The 18,170-nt window shown below is 43.3% G+C and overlaps 1 protein-coding gene across 1 annotated transcript in view; it reads left to right on the forward strand.

Moving 5' to 3' along the window:
• The window catches only part of Sv2b (synaptic vesicle glycoprotein 2B), a 78,964-nt gene extending 72,886 nt beyond the window's left edge, over positions 1-6,078 (forward strand). Inside the window, exons 11-12 of the mRNA XM_052178380.1 lie at positions 3,467-3,626; positions 5,876-6,078. Coding sequence (XP_052034340.1) covers positions 3,467-3,626; positions 5,876-6,059 — 344 coding nt within the window. The 3' untranslated portion in view covers positions 6,060-6,078. The remainder of the gene's footprint in view (positions 1-3,466; positions 3,627-5,875) is intronic.
• The last annotated feature ends 12,092 nt before the right edge of the window (positions 6,079-18,170 follow it).

Raw genomic sequence — 18,170 nt, forward strand, 5'->3', positions numbered from 1 at the left:
GGATTTGTGAGGGTTAAACATCATATATAGCCCAAACGTCTTATAACATTCAGTATGCTGTAGGCTCTTGGAGTGGTGGCTGTATCCACATCTGCCTTGCCTCCCTCCGGCAGAATGTGCACTGCTGGATACTGAAACACAGCGCTGTGAGGAGTCAATAGAAGTGAAATGTGTGCACCGAGGTCAGTGAGAGCGTGCTCTAACTGTGAGCCGGTTACACTGCTAGGAAAGTAGGAAGGAGGCACATTGATAAAGAAGCCAGTAAGGATCTGCCTTCAGGGTGTTGTTGATTGAGAAAATGAATACTAAATTTTCCAGTGTTAGAATACCAAGGGAAACAAAATCAATCACATTGTCATTTTATTGGAGAAGAGAAAAACAAATCAAGTCTTGGTGAGAAGAAACCTTCCTTGGCATTTGGATGGTACTTGATATTATTATTGTAGGTAGGAGATGAATATTCAGAATGATGAACACAAGATGTGCTTGTGATCTTGGCTCTGGTATCTTATTAGAAAGATTGGAAATTGTCTCATGAGTACTACAGACTGAGCTGCTTCTGTTAGGGGGAAGTGTCCTTGTTGGGAGACTCATGAGTGATACACACACAGACACACACACACAGACACACACACATACACAAGCACACACAGAGACACACACATACGGGGGAGGGGGAGAGAAAGAGAGAGGGAGGGAAGGAGGGAGAGAGAGGGATAGGAAAGGAGAGGAGAAAAAGGGAAGACATGGGGAGGGAGAGAGGGAGAGAGAAGAGGAGGAAGACAGAGGAGGTAAAGAGGAGAGAGGAAAAGAAAGGAGAGGAGGGGAAGGGAGAGAGAGAGAGAGAGAGAGAGAGAGAGAGAGAGAGAGAGAGAGAGAGAGAGAGAGAGAGAGAGAGAGAGAGAGTCACTGTTCAGGTCATGATTGCTCAGTCTCTGCACTCCTCTTCTTTACAGAAGATCTCCAGGCCTTTCTGTAAATGTTGGTCTGTTGAGCAGCTGTAACATTCTCAGTTCCTAATGAACACTAGACACTCTGTGAAGCTTCCCTTCCACCATGTCACCACAGGATGGAGAGAGGTGCTTTGAAGCAGCTTTTTTTGTGCCCCTCAGCGCAGCCTGGCTGCTTTATCCTGATGCTCCTCAGGGCTCTCGTCTGGGAGAAGTCATTTCTTGTTATGGGCAGAGTAGAAGTTTTTCATAATGAAGCTGTTAGTTACACACTCATTTATTCATTTAATAAACATTTATTTAGACAGTCCTTACTCTGCACCAGACTGTGGAGGAAGCTATGGGAATATAATGGTAATTGAGACCATCAACATCCTCATGTTTAAAGAGTAAAAGACGAATTGAGAGAGACAGACTCAAACTAGAGACTTCATTTAGCACCGGGATGCTTGTCTGCCAGGATGTGTTTCAAGCCTTTCATAAACCCCACGGGGTGGGAACTATTGATATTAACGTTTTACAGATGGGAGAATGAGGCACTGCGGGAGCAGGTGAAGGACCTTTTCAGAGCACGCAGATAGAAAGTGGTGAGGCTTGACCTTGACTTCAGATCTAATTAGAAGAGGAATCAGGATTATGGGAATGAAGGGCAATGGGCCTTGTTCCTCTGCGGTAGGAGCAGTTAACACAGTCGAGGAAGTTCCTTTGACCATAGCTTAATTTGACAATGGTGTTTTATTAGTCACAATTTATTAGCTAAGAGTCACATTGGTCTCTCGGAGCAGAGCATATGTTCGGAGAGCATTGCTCTCAGGCCGCTTGCAGCCCACAGATGCCAGCCTCCTTCCGCTGTGCTTCCATCCGGGCTGGTCGGAAGAGCCTAGAGTGTCTGCTTACAGCCCTGCCCCTTCCCAGAGCGGGTGGTATCCCCGTGGATAGTTATCATGCCCCAGCTCCATAGCCAGGCTTACACTTCGCACTGTTGTTACAGCCCGGAGTCCCTGTGTGATTCCAGGGTGAGGCCCCATCAGGAAGGCGTTTCTGGATAGAGTCAGAAAAGCATTCGGATTCCAGGCAAGGAGGACGCTTGCTCCCATTGCTCTGATGGTGGTGGGAGCTTGCATATTGCGGCTCGCTGCTTTTGCTTCTTTCTTTTGGACTCAGCCCCACATGATTCCAGACCCTTTCAGGCCTGCAGCCTACTCCGTCATGACCAGAATCAACCCAAGGCTTCCCAAGCTCTCCCGGGTGGGCCTCCTGGGTTGGGAAAGGGTTTGCTACAACTGGTTTTTTAATATGGGGTCTGTTATTACCATCTCCGTCAGCGGGATTCCTAGTTAGAGAATCACCCTGAATGGTGTAGTGAGAAAAACAAAACAAAACCCTGTTGATGGACAGCTTTGTACATGTGACTGGGGTTGGGACACATGAGGGACACAGCTGTCATCCTATGGTGGCAGGAACTGGGGGAGAAAACAGCATCCACAGAGCCCAGTGAGGTCTCATACAGTAGAGGAAGAATAGCCTGGAAGACACTGTGGTCCTGGAGGGACTTAGCCGTTGCCAAAGATGGAGCTTCTAAAATGGATGGTGGTCACCAAGCAGTCCCACTTCTCTTCCATCATGGCGATAACGGGTCCCAGCTTCTCAGGGGGTTGCAGTAGGTTCTGTGAGGGCAGAGAGATCTCTGTGGTGGAGATGGGGATGTATTAGTCCTATTTCTGTTGCCATGACAAACACCCCAGACTTTGTACTTAGAAGGAAGACGCATTTATTTTGATTCCCGACTTTGGAGATTTTTGGTCCAAGGCCCTTTGCCTCTGTTGTTTCAGGGTTTCAGGGTTTGTGTTGAGGCGGAGCGTCATGCCAGGGAGAATGTGATAGTACAAAGCTGCTCGCCTCATGGTGGCCTGGGAGCACAGGGAGCTCTTTCCTTCAGACGCCATTAAACGAATCCATAAATTTAATCCATTCATGAGCCCAGAGGCCCGCAGAGGCTTTACTTCTGAGTATGGCTGCCTTGTGGACAAGGCTTATTCAACATACGTGCTTTGGGGAGGCATTTAAAATTCAAGCCAGAACAGGTCATAGGTGGAGAAGCAGAAGAACTGCCCTTCTGGAATTTTCCCTTTGTAGCCCACCTACAAATGTGTTCACATTGGAATGCAAGCTTTATGAGCTCTGATTCTTAATTTATTTTTTTTACGTTTCTTTAAAAAGGCAGTTAAACCTTAATATCTTAAATTTTGAGTTGTATATAAATGTATGGCACTCTTTCCATGCGTACATGTCAATATTTACTTTTTCATTGTATATGCTTGTATTTAAAATAAGTATGAGCTTATTTGTCCCATTTGTGCTCTTCCCAAGTGGGAGTTGGACCTAGTAACTCAAGTGACCTGTAGCTTCAGCTGAGCCCTTGAGATTGGTGGGGTGGGGTGGGCCAATCCTCTGGGGGCAAACTCCAGGATACCACAGGCTTCATGTTTCTTTCCACCTTTGTCTTGTCTCTGCAGGGGGCTCCATGCTCATCTCTGCAGTCTGCTGCTTCTTCCTGTTTTTTGGCAACAGCGAATCTGCAATGATCGGCTGGCAATGCCTGTTCTGTGGCACCAGCATTGCAGCCTGGAATGCCCTGGATGTGATCACAGTAGAGCTGTATCCCACCAACCAGAGGTCAGTTCTTCCCTGGGGTTTCCTCTAGAACTTGTTTAAGTTACTTTGCTCAGAAGCCCACCTCCCGCTGAATCTTGGACCACACATGGTCTTGATCTTCTTGGAGTCCATGTTCCAAATGACTCCTGGGCAACTTACTTTCTCTCCAAGATGATGACAGCAGCCTGGGCCTGGGTAGGCTAGGGTTTGATAGGATTGAGTGAGTGACAAGAACCAGTGAAGGGGTAAGAGTGACTAAAGCCATCTGTATCATGCATTCCTCGTGGCGGTTGAGCCCAAGCCTGCCAATGAGAACTAAGGAGAAAACGTGAAGATTTGGAACAACATGGATGGAGGTGGGGCTTGACAGGAAGTAAGAGAAGGTGGATGGAGGCAGAATGGTCCAGGGATGCTACAGTTTACTCTTTGTTTAAAAGCAGAAAGTCAAGTCCATTACCCAGTAGGTGTTTCTCTACATGAAGGGGATCTTGAACTATGTGGACAGTGGGTAAGTACATGGTATGGAGGATTAGTAAACAGAGTGCTGAAAAGTATTTTAGTGATAGTCCCAAAGCCAATGACAGAGCTTCTGGGTTTTGGATGGCTATCCAACCATGTTTAAAGCCTCTTTCCTGAGTCAAAGAATGCTAAGTTTTACAAATAGTAAGGGGCAGAACGGTGGCCATTGTTGAATGGGCTATGGTTTTACAGGTAGGAGATTTAGGAAAGTGAAATGAAGAAACACTTAGAGACAATAGGATATCAGAAAAAAAAAAACCCTTAGAACATCTACATGTTTAGCCATATCAAAAAAAATGTAAAAATGCAATAGAAATACTCTGATAATAGCAGAAATGATAAAATACCTATAAACCAACCAACCTGAAACATGAATAAAATCATAAACCTTTGCTACAACATAAAAGAAGACATAAAACAGAAACAAAGACTTGCTTCATTGTGGACAAGAAAATTTACTCTTACAAAAATGTCAAGTTTCCTCTAATTCTTCCCAATTACAATAGTCCATTCAAAATTCAGTGGGACTTCCCCTCCCGCTGGAAAGTTGGAAAAATCATTTTAAATTTTATTAGAAAAGCAAGCATATGGAAATAGAAAACAACAACACAAACATGACTGGCTAGGGTTGGGGCTGGAGCTTATAAATCCATCATGCTGCTCAGGTAGAGACAATAGAACCCAATCTCTAACTGTAAATGTATGCCAACATTTTAAACTTTTTATATAAAAAAAGAACTATTTTAGCTGCAACCCAGGAATGACTACCTTGAGAATACTCTCCCTGCGTACCAGTGGTTCTCAACCTTCCTAATGCTGAGACCATGAGTTCCTCATGTTGTGGTGACCCCCAACCATAAAATTAATTTTGTTGTTAATCCATAACTGTAATTTTGCTACTGTTATGAATCATAATGTAAATATCTGTGTTTTCTGACGGCTTAGGTGACCCCTGTGAAAAGGTCCTTGAACTCCTATATAGAGTGAGAAATGTGCTCTATACAGACTGTGTGGTTCATGAAGTTTATCACTTAAGTGTAGTCTAGGGATAATAACTGGTACTGGGTTCTGCCATGGGTAGTAAAAACTCCAAACAAGCATGGGATGTTTGGCATCGCAAAGACTCTTTATTGGTAGTCTGAGCAGAAGGTTTAGTTTCCTATGTTTTTAGTCTCCTTTGCCTGGACTCTACCACGGACCATCTCTGTTGCAGGAAGTAAGATAAAGGGGGAAAAAATAAAGGAATAGAGAGTAGAAGTCAGCTCTCAGAAAAATTCTCAAGTGCACTTCTGTCTCCTTGGCTGAAACTAAGTCACACTAACACAGCCAGCAGCAAGGGACTCTGGGAAATGTAGTCTTATACTTGGGGACCTGTATTGCAGGGTGAGCTAGCTGTCTTTCCCACAAGAGAGGGTGCTCACACTTTACTTTGCAGGCAGCTTTATTTTTTGATATTTTTCTCTAAGCAAGTACCACTTGTAACTATTTTAATTAGAGGTATGCTTGGGAAGGTAAAGAAAGAAGCTTAAAGGTAATCCAAATGTTAATAGGGGCCATTAGTCCAGATATCCCTACATCTGTGTACATCACTCAGTACTTCCAGTGCTGGCTAAAATAAAAACAATGTTTTTATATTGAGGTAAAATGTTCAGTCCCACACCTCCTCCTCTTACAACATCGAAAGAACATACTGTCGCTCATCTAGTGAGGCCTAGAATTTCAGAATCCTCTCCTGTCCTCTTCTTTTGCAGGGCCACGGCCTTTGGCATCCTTAATGGACTGTGCAAATTTGGCGCCATCCTGGGAAACACTATCTTTGCTTCTTTTGTTGGGATAACCAAAGTGGTCCCCATCCTTTTGGCTGCTGCTTCTCTGGTTGGAGGTGGCCTGATTGCCCTTCGACTGCCAGAGACTCGGGAGCAAGTCCTGATGTGAGCAACCCTCCGGGGAGAGACAGACTTCAGGACACTCCAGCACAGCCACACCTCCTGCCTCTCACTGTCCACAGGATACCACGGACAGCACAGAAGGAGCAATGGACTTTGTGATCCCTAGTTTAGGACCCACTTCAGTTGTTGATACATTTTTAACTCAGGTGATTGACTAGGGGTGCCCAGAACCACCCTTAGGATCCCAGAGCTGTGTGCATAGCTTCAGGTCTCTTGATCCAAGGCAGGGGGAGGACTCTCCAGTAAAAACACACAATAAGCAAGGAGTATATGCTTCTTTAAATGAGGTGCAAAAACTATTTGCATTTCAGACTGAAGTTGAGGACAAGAAACACTTAAGCTCCTTCATGTAGCTTCTGGGAGCCCAGTGATCTAGCAGAGAGCCATAGTGTGGAGTGGGGTCAACACATTCTGGGCTCAGAGAACAGGCTACATATCTGCATTTGAAAGTATCACCTATCATATTTTCCTTTTGAAAATTGGCACAGTAGTATTGAAGACACTCTGATCTAGAAAAACCCAATATTTAAGCAAAATGTATATAGACTGACTTCTCTTTCCAAGTGTCCTGAACTTTGCACAATGAAGAGGTGATACTTTAAGAATGATATTTAGTATGGTTTTGCTCTAGTCAGAGAAACCTGAGGATGGGTATTAATGTAAACTAAGTTTGTATATAACAGTTTTGAGGTTTTATCCCCACAAATGATAGCTGCTACGTTGCCAGCATTTTAGCCATATTTGGGGAGAATTCTCCATTCAAGGTCCCAGAAGACTTGGTGCAAAGGGGTGACATGTAAGCACGATTTCAATGCAGCCATCTTGCTTGCAAGATATACTTGGCAAGCTTCATGCCATTTCCTTTACCTGGGAACTTTTCTTCAGGTTGGTAGGGAAGTTACTTTTCTCTCCTATGTTGGTCGTCTGTGAAACTCCGGTCCACAGGTCATTTGATGCTGTTTACCCAGAAAGAACAGGAAGAGAGTGTTTTTTTTTTTATTATAATTTTTATTTTTTAATGACTGCTTGCACTCTTTTTCTTTTAGAGCCCCCCCCCCCCAACCCCACACACAGGTAACTGACTAAGGACGGGGAAAGGTAACTACGGTTCTTCAAAATGTGAGTTCTTCCTGTTTGATTTCAAAGGAAAACACAATGTACATTTATTAGAGCGGTTAGGACCTGTGAGGAATTTATGCTCTGTGGGCTGGCTCGAGGCTTTGGAAACAGGCCATTATCAGACACATTAGGAAATAAAAAGCATGAGATACATTCGTTTCATTATTGCTCCAAGGAAGCTTTTCCTGAGATCCAGGTTGGAACTTGAATGTGGAAATGGAAGGGGAGAGGGAGCCAGGGCACACTGCTCTGGCAGGTGTCTGGAGGCCACACTGCAGGAGCGGCTATTGCTCCTCAGTACCCTCTGCAATGGCAGAGACAGGAACCTAGGAGTTCCTGTCACCCGAGCTGCTCTTGCCTGGGCCAGGGGAACGACTGACTGTAAGAACTAGTTTGCTCATGTTATTTGTAGCTATGAAGTGCTAACCTTTGCCTATTAGAAACCTCCCCCAGTCCAAACCAAACTAATGGCTATGTTGAGTGTTTTTTCAGTTTTGTGGCAATACTTATGATGCCAGAACAGGTCAAGCCATCTTTCCTTAATCCTCTGGAATATAAGTCAGTAGCAGGAAAGAGTGAAATTTTTGAGACCTCCCCATGTTCAAGTGTGGCTAACATGTTTACTCTGCTTCCCTGGTCCCCACCTCTTTATTTACACCACCGTTACTTTCTGTACAGGCAAGGAAGATGCATCAGGTCTGATGTGATAGCCCGATTCCCCCAAATATAAATATATATAAATATACAGAATGTATTGATGCTTCTCTCAGTGTTTTATAGGAATTAACTGATAATGCTCTGTTGTTAACGAGAAACTTCCTGTAATATAGCTGTAATGCCCTTTTCCATTTTCTTGTGATATGGACTGCATTGGCTAGGATCATGAGAGGACTGTGTAAATCTGTGGTTATGTATTCATCATAACAGTATTCTTTAATGGGATAATAGACCTCAGTGCGTAGCTACCACTCAAGAAATGTACAAGACACTTAGAATCCACATTTACAGCCAGATAGATCTTGTAAACTTAAAATCTGTTTAATTTTTTTAAGCATAGGAATGGCTGCAGTCATTTTTGGCTAACTGTACTTGGTTTCTAAGCTCTGTCTTCTACATTACATTTATGGCTCCTTAAACTGACTGCCTAACCAACCAAGGGCAGTTCCCACCTATCCACCACGTGGTCTGCAGCCTCTCTCATGAAGGATTATCTGGCCATGGTACCTGACCACTTCATAACTTGCTGTCACTCCTGGTGAAATAAATATGTTTTTAAAAATAGTCCCAGTGGCAGGTTACTGGGGTATAATGTACACCATTCTTAGCCATCCATATTTTCATTTTTTGTTTTTGTTTTTTGTTTTGCCCTGAGAGACTCCCAGTGGCATCTATAGAGGACTAAAGAGAAAAGCCGTTGCCACACTGAGCAAGACTGTTCACAGTTCATGATGTATTTTATGATGGCTTGTTTGGGAGTTGATACTTTCAACAGTCTCAACTGTGTTGTGGGATCTCCTGATGCTGATTTTTGACCTTTTTTTGTTGTATTAAAACTAATCAGTGAAAGAGGTGTCTTGGTTCTGAAATTTGTAGTACGTGAGCTTGAGATTATATAATGATCCACTCTTTGGGTTCCCTGGCTATTGGCTCATGAAAATAACCATGAGGGAATCTCTAGGAACCGAGGTCAGAGAACTCATGTCTCTTCTGCATTCCTAAAGTGATGGAATCCCTTCTTCTAACTGTCTTATTCTTTTATATGTTGACTTCGAATGATGTGGCCCAGGGACCTATGTGATGCAGCCTAGGATGATGCAGTCTCTCTTTGTGGGCTACTGTTCTTAGTTGAACCAGGCTCCTTCTAATTTACTCTGTAAATTGGAGGCTCCTCTCAGTTATAAATATAAACATGAACATCTTTGCTCACCTTTGCTGTAGAGCATGCTGAGAAATATGTTTGCTGGATACATGACCATCATTTATTTCTTCAAAGTGGAGTTATTGGTACTAAAAGAAAATAGATCGATGAATCATTCCTAAAATTTTCTTGTTCACTAGAACCACCTGGAATGGAGTCTGGGGCAATATCTCAGTCGGCGAGGATCAGTCATGGTATGCACTCACTGATAAGTGCATAATAACCTAGAAACTTGGAATACCCAAGAAATAATCCACATATTAAATAATGTCCAAAAAGCACAGAGGAGTGGCTCCTGGTTCTGAAAAGACTCAATGCAACAGTATAGGGGAATACCAGAACAGGGAAGTGGGAAGGAGTAGATGGAGGAACAGGGGGAGGGAAGAGGGCTTATGGGACTTTCAGGGAGTGGGGACCCAGAAAAGGGGAAATCATTTGATATGTAAATAAAGAATACATCGAATAAAAAGAAACACATTTCAAAGGTATTGACTAGTTACAGACATCAATAACTCAATGGTGTCAGAAATGACATTTTCATCCCTAAAGATCACAGCTTCCCCCAGGCCTCGGCCTTGGGCCATTTCTGTTGGTCCAGTTCTGCCTCTTCCTAGACTTACAGGGGCAGATTTCACCTGGGATTGCTCATGTCTGCCTTGACTATTTCCACATGGTATGTGTGTGGTGCCTGTGTTTATAGACTTTTGCAGACAAAGATACCTTTGGCATATTATTACCCACTGGGGCTCTATAATGAGAGTTTGATTCTAAAAGCTTTTTATTACCTGGTGATTGTGACAAGGTGAGGTGGAACACAGCCAGCTGACCATCAGCTGACCTTGCTTGGTGATGTTCTTGACAAAGATGGAAAGAATTCCCCTTTAGAGATAAGGCACCTTCCTCCATGCAGACTTCATGGGACATAGTTTACAGATGCCCCCCCTCTTCCTGTTCTTGTGTAGGACCCGATCTTATAAGCATTTTCCCAAGTTAAAATGCTAAGCTACTGTGGGTAGCTCTGTCATCTTTGGACCTAGCCCCAGAAACATTTGCAAATCAATCACAAAGCACCTTTGAATTCAAGCAAGCTTAAAGCACATTTTGTTTAATTTGCAGAGGCATGGCGAAGAATTTATAAGCATGGCTTTTGTGCAGCAGGGATGCTTCCCCAAAGATTAATGACAGAATGAAACACAGACTAGAGCTGTCCACAGATGCTAAATGCAAGAATAAAAGTTGTTAGTTATTATAAGTTATGGGTCAGGCAGGGGATTTATTTAGCAGACCCATCCTATAACCTCTGCAAGGTTCAGTTCATGAATAGAGAGTGAAGAGTCTCTGTCACCTTACCTTAAATATGCATTCAGCTGACCACTCACCTTTGGGACCATGGACTTAAGATGTTGTCTCCTGGAGTGAATGTGGTCACCATGCCTGATAATTTCCCTTAGGTGGGGAGGTTTACTGAATCACAGTTACTGTCCTTCAGGAGAACAAGAGAATGAGGCTTTCAAACGTGACAGCCCTGACCTTCACTTGTGAGGTGCGTGTGCACAGTCGCTCAGATTTCTTCAGGTCAGCACTTGTGGTGATTTCAGCAGAGTCTGAACACAAATGACATCTTATTACATGGAAAAGGAAAAGGGATTACTGTAGAGTTAAATAGCTCTGGCCACCTGGCAATGTATACACATGCATGTGCGTGGCCAGGGAAAGAGGTGCGTTCTGAGAAATGAGTGTTAGGCAATTCTGAAGTTGTGCAAACATTAGAGTGTGTACACATACAGGCAAAACTAGGTACAGAGTTACCAGGCAACCCAATCTTGGGGGACCATCAATTGTCTTTGTAGTTCATCATCATGCAGTATGGGGTCTACCTATCAAAGAATATTGCACACCATATACACATGTAACTTTGACTTGCCTGCCTGAAAGTAAATAAATAAAATGGCTTTGCAAGAGCGTCGTATCACAAAAGAACTGTTTACGAATGAATAGAAAACAAACTGTTAAGCAGTTGTCGAATGGATTAGAAATGAGTCGCATTGGTTCAAGTCCTCCCAAAGCATTGCCAGATTTTACTTATCTCTAGAGGCCTGAGAGTGGGGGCGCTTCCATCAGAATGCGTGCAATGTGGTTACTGGCGCTGTCCTACTGGTTTTAAGAAGGTTCACTTTAAAAACAACCCGTGTTCTTCACATTGACATTATTATAGCTCATGATTTTCAAAGAGTGATTTGGTAGAGTGTTGCTCAGCTGTGAGTAGTGGGCAGAGAGAGCACGCTGGACACGTAACTGTGAGTGTGTGCATGTCCATCCTGGGTGATGATTAGATAGCCTGAAAGGGCTCAACATTCTAAAATTATATTGTGGGAAGTACAATGTAGGTACTTATGGCATATAAAAACAGGAAAAAAGTCTCATATAATATACACATATATTAGACAGAGAGGCATACAATTTTTTTGTCTAATATACATGCCACTTGTAAATTAGACTTTTAAAAGTCTAATTTATTTATTGTGTCTTGGCTATTTTTACATAGGAGTAAGGCAGGAAAAGCTACTTTAGAGACTGAAATATTTATCAGATACCTTATGCAAATTTCTCAAGTTTGCTTTATTTCAAATGGGTAAAAGAGTGACATGGAAGATAAACACAGCTTAAGCGTCAAGAGTGGAGCTATTTAAGGTTATTTTTTCGACACAAAAAACATGGCCTAGATGAATCCTGGAACTCTGCAATCTTAGTAGACTAGAAATGCCCCCATGTGCTGTTCTTGGTAGGGCAAACAGAGCAAGGTACTAGAAAGGACTCTGAAAGTCTGATGGGTTATCATTTACAGTAACACATACTCGTGATCTTTTGTCTTTTCCTCCTTCCAAAGTCAGATCCTAAGTTTCGAACGTCTTGGGCTCTAGCGAGAAGATCTGAAGGGCTAACAGGTTTTATTCTTTGGAGGGAGATAGTGCCAGTGTTTGAGAAAGGAGAAGGTATATTCATATGACTGCCTTCATCTGCTGTGTGTTTCTATAACATGATTTTGGTGATTGTAAAGTTGGAACAGCGTGGGGCTCAGTTCATCTTAACTGGTATGGAAGACCGTCGGTATTTCAGCGAGCACGGAAGCACAGTGTGAATGAGATGATTGGAAGCTTTAGAAGCACAATGAGTCAGCTCCACTGAGGTAACCTTTCTGGCGGTGTGTTTCCTGTGTTTCCGAAGCTCCCTGCCAAGGCTGCTGAAGCACGTGGCTAATTAAAAACTTAAGTGTAAGGCTGCTTTATTCCAATATGAACACTAGAGGGCAGTAGCTACCTGGACCATGCAAGGCAGTTTTTCATTGGTTAGCTTTGTCAGCCAGTCCCTATTCAAGCCTAAGAAGACAGCCTTGGGAAAATGCTTATTTCTCACCACTCTATTCTTTAGGATGCCTGTGAAGATGGAGACGATTCCAGAAGACGTTTTCTGAAGGAGTTCCTTCAGACTCCTTACCTGCTCAGGTCTGAAATAAGGAAATCTCTTTGTCTCTGGAGGGATTATAGATCAGTCACCTTTTGTTAAACACTGGGTGTGGACATGCCCTTCACCACCCCAGTAGACAGCTGAGTTTGAACCTTGGCTTATTTCACCAGCTTTTTGCTGTTTCCTGTCATTGGTTAATTTCTTATAACAAAAACCTTTGGGTATCCCTGGAAATTCATGAGAATAATGTGTTTAAGCAAGAAGACCTCCTCTCAAAGCCTGAACTCTTCCACATGTGGGAGGAGGCTATTGTCATAGCTCTATTAAAAACCAGATAGTCACTGACCTAGCTGACTGAGGTCATGGTAATGGACATTTTCCCTCCCACAGCTGAGCTGATTCATGAGAAGATAATATCATAAAGCAGAAGAAGCTCCTCTTGGGAGCCCCAGGGTCTCTTGGGTGTGGGTGTACTTATATCATCTAGAGAAAGGCTTTGAGGTCTAGGACTGGTTACTTGATCTCAACTGCTTTATATTTAACAGAGAAAAGCTTTAATGAAAAAGGCTGGAACATGACCCAGAGTTTGAATTTCTAGGGTGAGAACAATGCCCACCCAGGAATGCATACCAACCAAAGTACAGACAAAGAATCTTGATTGGATGCAAGAAAGTGCACAGAAGACTTGTGTGGCACAGTGACATATTTGGGAATCTGTTTTGCTCTTGCTCACCAGTAGAGGGAGCAAGTGAGCAGCAGGTGACTTGTGTTCCGTGGAAGGAAACATGGACTCAGGATTCATTTACAGGAAAAGGTCACAGAGAAAATTGAACTGATCTTTGAATGACACTTTAACTGAGAGTGGGGAGTCCTAGAGAAGCAGCATGTTTTGGGGGATGGGAGGGAGGGAAGGAAGGAGAGAGGGAAGGAGGGAGGAAAGGAAAGGGGGGAGAGAGAGAGAGAGAGAGAGAGAGAGAGAGAGAGAGAGAGAGAGCCCTTTCTGGATTTGTTCTCATCAGATGACCCATGAATATTGTTTAAGCCTCCTTTTGTCAGCTCTTGAATCTGCATTTCTTGAGACTTAAGTTTTATCTATCCAGTATAAGTAATTCTCCACAGTCCCAAACTCATAAGAAAGTATCTTAAGTGTAGTAGAAGAACCAGGGGACTGAAGAAGCCACACCACTTCCAGCAAGATGGATGAAGGGACCCGGAAGTGTCCTTAATCCCTTGTTCTTTTGTGTTCCCTAGCAATGAGCTTCCTGACAGAATGGAAACAAAACAAAACAAAACCAACAACCACAACAACAAACAAATCAGGCACACTGTGTGTGCAAGAAGAATAGGAAAGATAACAGGACTTTAGATCCCTTCCTGGTCTCTCTGGGTCTCCCCAGAGAGGCCTTTATGTATGATGGAGGAGGCTATGGGTATTGTAGATTCTGAGGCTGCAGTCCTAACAATGGTGACAGTGACAACGACCCATGACCCAGAGCTTGAGGGTGCACTGTGACAGCAGGAATCAAGGACTGCACAGGGGCAGGAGGAAATACAGGATAACTATGGGACTCTTAAAAGTATTTTTTAAATTGTTTGAGAATTTTGTACTTGCATCATATACTGCATTTTGGTCAAATCTATCCCATTCCCCCCTTCTCATCCCTCCCCACTCCCCACCACGTGATCTTTTTTTTTAAGACTCATTGTGTCTGCCGAGTGTTTCTTCTGTTTGCATGAGTTTAGGGACATCTACTGAAGCTGGAGTAGCTTATCAGGGCCTGAATCCCCAAAGGAAACTTACTTCCTCTCTTCCCAAAGCTATCGATTGCCAATAGCTCCTCAATAGTGGCGGGATGCTGTGGGTGTTTCTCCTGTCCATGCTGGGGAGATCTTGTGCAGGTTGTGCTCATACAATCACAGCTGCTGTGTGTTCATGTGTGCAACCCCTGTCATATCCATCAAATACTGTCTGACTGCACATGCCCACTGCCTCTGGCTCTTACAATCTTTCCACCCCCTTCTCTGTGATGACTCTTCCAGGGAAGGGGTGTGATATAGATGCCTCATTTAGAGCCAAGCACTCCACAATCTGTTTTCTGAGCATTGACTAACTGTGTGTTTCTGTATTCATTTCTATTTACTGCAAAAAGAAGCTTCTTTGAGGGAGGTGTTAAATGTGGCAGCTACCATGAGAATTGGTGTAGAAGTTCACCCCAAACCGGGAAGGAGATCTATGATCTAGCTATACCATTCTCAGGGATGTAACCCAAGACTCCATGCCCTACAACAGAGATACTCATTCCTCCCTGTTCATTGCTGCTTGCTTGCTTGACAATAGTCAGGAAATGGAAACTGTCTAATGTCCATCGACAGATGAAAGGATAACAAAAATGTGCTACATTAATACAATGGAATATTATTCAGCGGCCAACAAAACATGAAACTTGCAAGGAAATACTGGCTCTGGAAATAATTATTTTTGAGTAAGGCAACCCAGACCCACAAAGACAAATAGTACCTGTTCTCTCCCATATGTGGATGCTAGGTTTGAATGTTTATCTAGGTATGTTTGAATATAAATTCCGGTGTGGCTCTCAATGACACTGGAAATCCTATGCAGACATTTCCTGACATATACTAGTTTGATTTGCAACTTTTTAAAGTTTATGATGGTGCAATATAATATATATTCTGCAGTAACCATTCCTTAAATTTTGAATTTTGACCTATTCCTGGCTGCTGGTGTGTGGTATGATTACATTCTCGTTATGCTGGGCATTAGGTATAAGATTTAGGTCCTAGTCAGCCACAAACTGAGGTGAGGTACATTAAATGTGTTCTCTCTCTCTCTCTCTCTCTCTCTCTCTCTCTCTCTCTCTCTCTCCCTCTCCCTCTCCCTCTCCCTCTCCCTCTCCCTCTCCCTTTCCCTCTCCCTCTCCCTTTCCCTCTCCCTCCCCTCCCTCTGTGTGTGTATGTGTGTATGTGATGTACATGTGAATGCAGATATATGTATGCTATAGCATGTCCATCAAGGTCACATGACCACTGTGGCATTGGTTTTTTTCCTTCTACCTTTACCTGGACTTGGGGAACATAATGACAGTCTTTCGTTATGTTCCATTCCACTGCATTTCTGTTGGAGTGTAACTCCATTCAGAGTTGAGTAGCATTTGTATTACCAGTACCAGTGCGGAGAAGAACCTAAGAAATATTGGAGAAGACTGAATGTGGTCTAGTGTATAGGAGACCTACAAATGTATGATGATCAGTTACAGGTCACATGCCGCCTGAGGTGACTGGAGGAAACTGGAGTGTCTCACATGGGTGAGGAAATGTGAAGAGACTGGGCAAAATTCAGGAAATTACTATGTCTCCAAAATTCTGGGCATTGAAGTTCTACCAGGACAGCGGTGGATGATTTAGAATCATGGGACTTCATGAACTGGTTATTATGAATTTACTTTAAAAAAATGGCAGCCTTGTTTTAAAGAACTTCTGCTTCCTGATTTTGTCAAAGAGACTCCAGCAAGAAGAATAGAGTACCAGCAATTTGCATAATCTTCCTTCTGAAATCGATAACGTATTTTCATCAAGTTCTCAGATTTAATTTACACTGCATATAGGATTTCCCCTCAGGAAACCAGGCCAAAGAGAAAAATGCTAAAGAGAAGTGAAAGAGAATGATTGAGATCCTGGGGACAGAAGGAGACAGAGGGCAAAAGGGCCAGAGCCTGGAAGGATGCCAAGTCGGAAGGGGGCAGCGGGTGGTTCACATGGAAGCAAGAAAGAGGTCATCCCAAGAGATTCTAGAAATACAGAGAAAAAGTGTTCAGAGATCCCAAATCTTCTAAGAGACTAAGCAAAAAGATCCAGCATGTGAGCCCCAGCCCTGGGCCTGGCACAACACCATGCCTACCAACAGGGTGGAGGTACGGAAGCTGAGTCTGGAGGCAGAAGAGTTTCAGGTACATGAAAACCATCACAGTACAGTGCCTGGAAAAGACATGGAGAGGATTGCATCCTGGGTCAGACATGGACAGTCCAATGACTATTATAACCCTAAGCAGTGACTGAGCATTCAGGGCTGGATCTCCTTCGCCCTTCTGTGGATGTATTGGTTCCATCCGTTGTGTCACCTGCATTCCTCTTGGCCCTGCCTCTGTTTATATGGTGGCTGCTATGACTGTCAGCCACACAAGATGTGACATACTTCCTACAATGAAGTACTTTTGCTTATACACACACAAACACACACACACACACATACACACACACACATACACACACACACACACACACACACACACACGCACACGCACACACTCATACATACATTCATGTGCACACTCACAAACACATTTACATACACGCACACATACACATGCACACACATACGCACACACACATCATATGCATTCACTAGCTACTATCGAATAGCACAATGCGATAGAAAAGGACAGGCCAATGAATGCTCACCTATAAAATGGGGGAGACTTTATGACCTTATGTATAAGACTAAGTGGAACAACAGGGGCCAAAAGCCAGCAGATACATACATTGTCTCAGACAGGTCATCTAGTGACTGGGCTCATGATGATGTGGTCTATCTAGAACAAGGGCCACATAGATAACACCAGTGCATGCTGACACTGGGTTCCTTCCCAGCCTTTGTATCCTCCATATACCAAAATTGCTGGATCATCTTCCCAGAGGATAAAAATTCACTTCAGGCTCTACTCTGGCTAACACTGGCTAGAAAAACAAGAAACTAAGAGAATGAGGAGACGTCCTTGGAGGGTGTCTTTAATGAGCTACTGCAGAGAGCAGAGAGTAAGCAAATGGGACTAATACTGTAACACCAGCACTTCCTCCATGGAGGGTGATGAGGACCTGGGGCAGTGGTCTTCTTGGACCTCATGCTCCAGGAGCCGATCTGCTCTTCAGACATAACTTTATTACCTCTCAAGTCTCACATGTCTGCAGGTCAGACTCCTTGTCTTTTACATTTATTTATAGTTAATAAAGTGTATGTGTGTGAATGTGTGTATGTGTTTGTGTATGTGTGAATGTGTGTGTGAATATGTGTGTGAATGTGTGTGTGAATGTGTGTGTGAATGTGTGTGTGTGAATGTGTGTGTGTGAATGTGTGTGTGTATGAATGCATGTGTGTGTGAATGTGTGTGAATGCATATGTGTGTGAATGTGTGTGTGTATGAATGCATATATGTATGTGTGAATGTGTCTGTGTGAATGTGTCTGTGTGAATGCATTTGTGTGTGAATGTGTATATGAATGTGTGTGTGAATGTGTGTGTGAATGTGTGTGTGAATGTGTGTGTGTGAATGTGTGTGTGTGAATGTGTGTGTGTATGAATGCATGTGTGTGTGAATGTGTGTGAATGCATATGTGTGTGAATGTGTGTGTGTATGAATGCATATATGTATGTGTGAATGTGTCTGTGTGAATGTGTCTGTGTGAATGCATTTGTGTGTGAATGTGTATATGAATGTGTGTGTGAATGTGTGTGTATGAATGTGTGTGTGTGAATGTGTGTGTGTATGAATGCATATGTGTGTGTGAATGTGTGTATGAATG

This window comes from Apodemus sylvaticus, chromosome 1 (assembly GCF_947179515.1).
Source record: "Apodemus sylvaticus chromosome 1, mApoSyl1.1, whole genome shotgun sequence".
NCBI classification, from domain to species: domain Eukaryota; kingdom Metazoa; phylum Chordata; class Mammalia; order Rodentia; family Muridae; genus Apodemus; species Apodemus sylvaticus.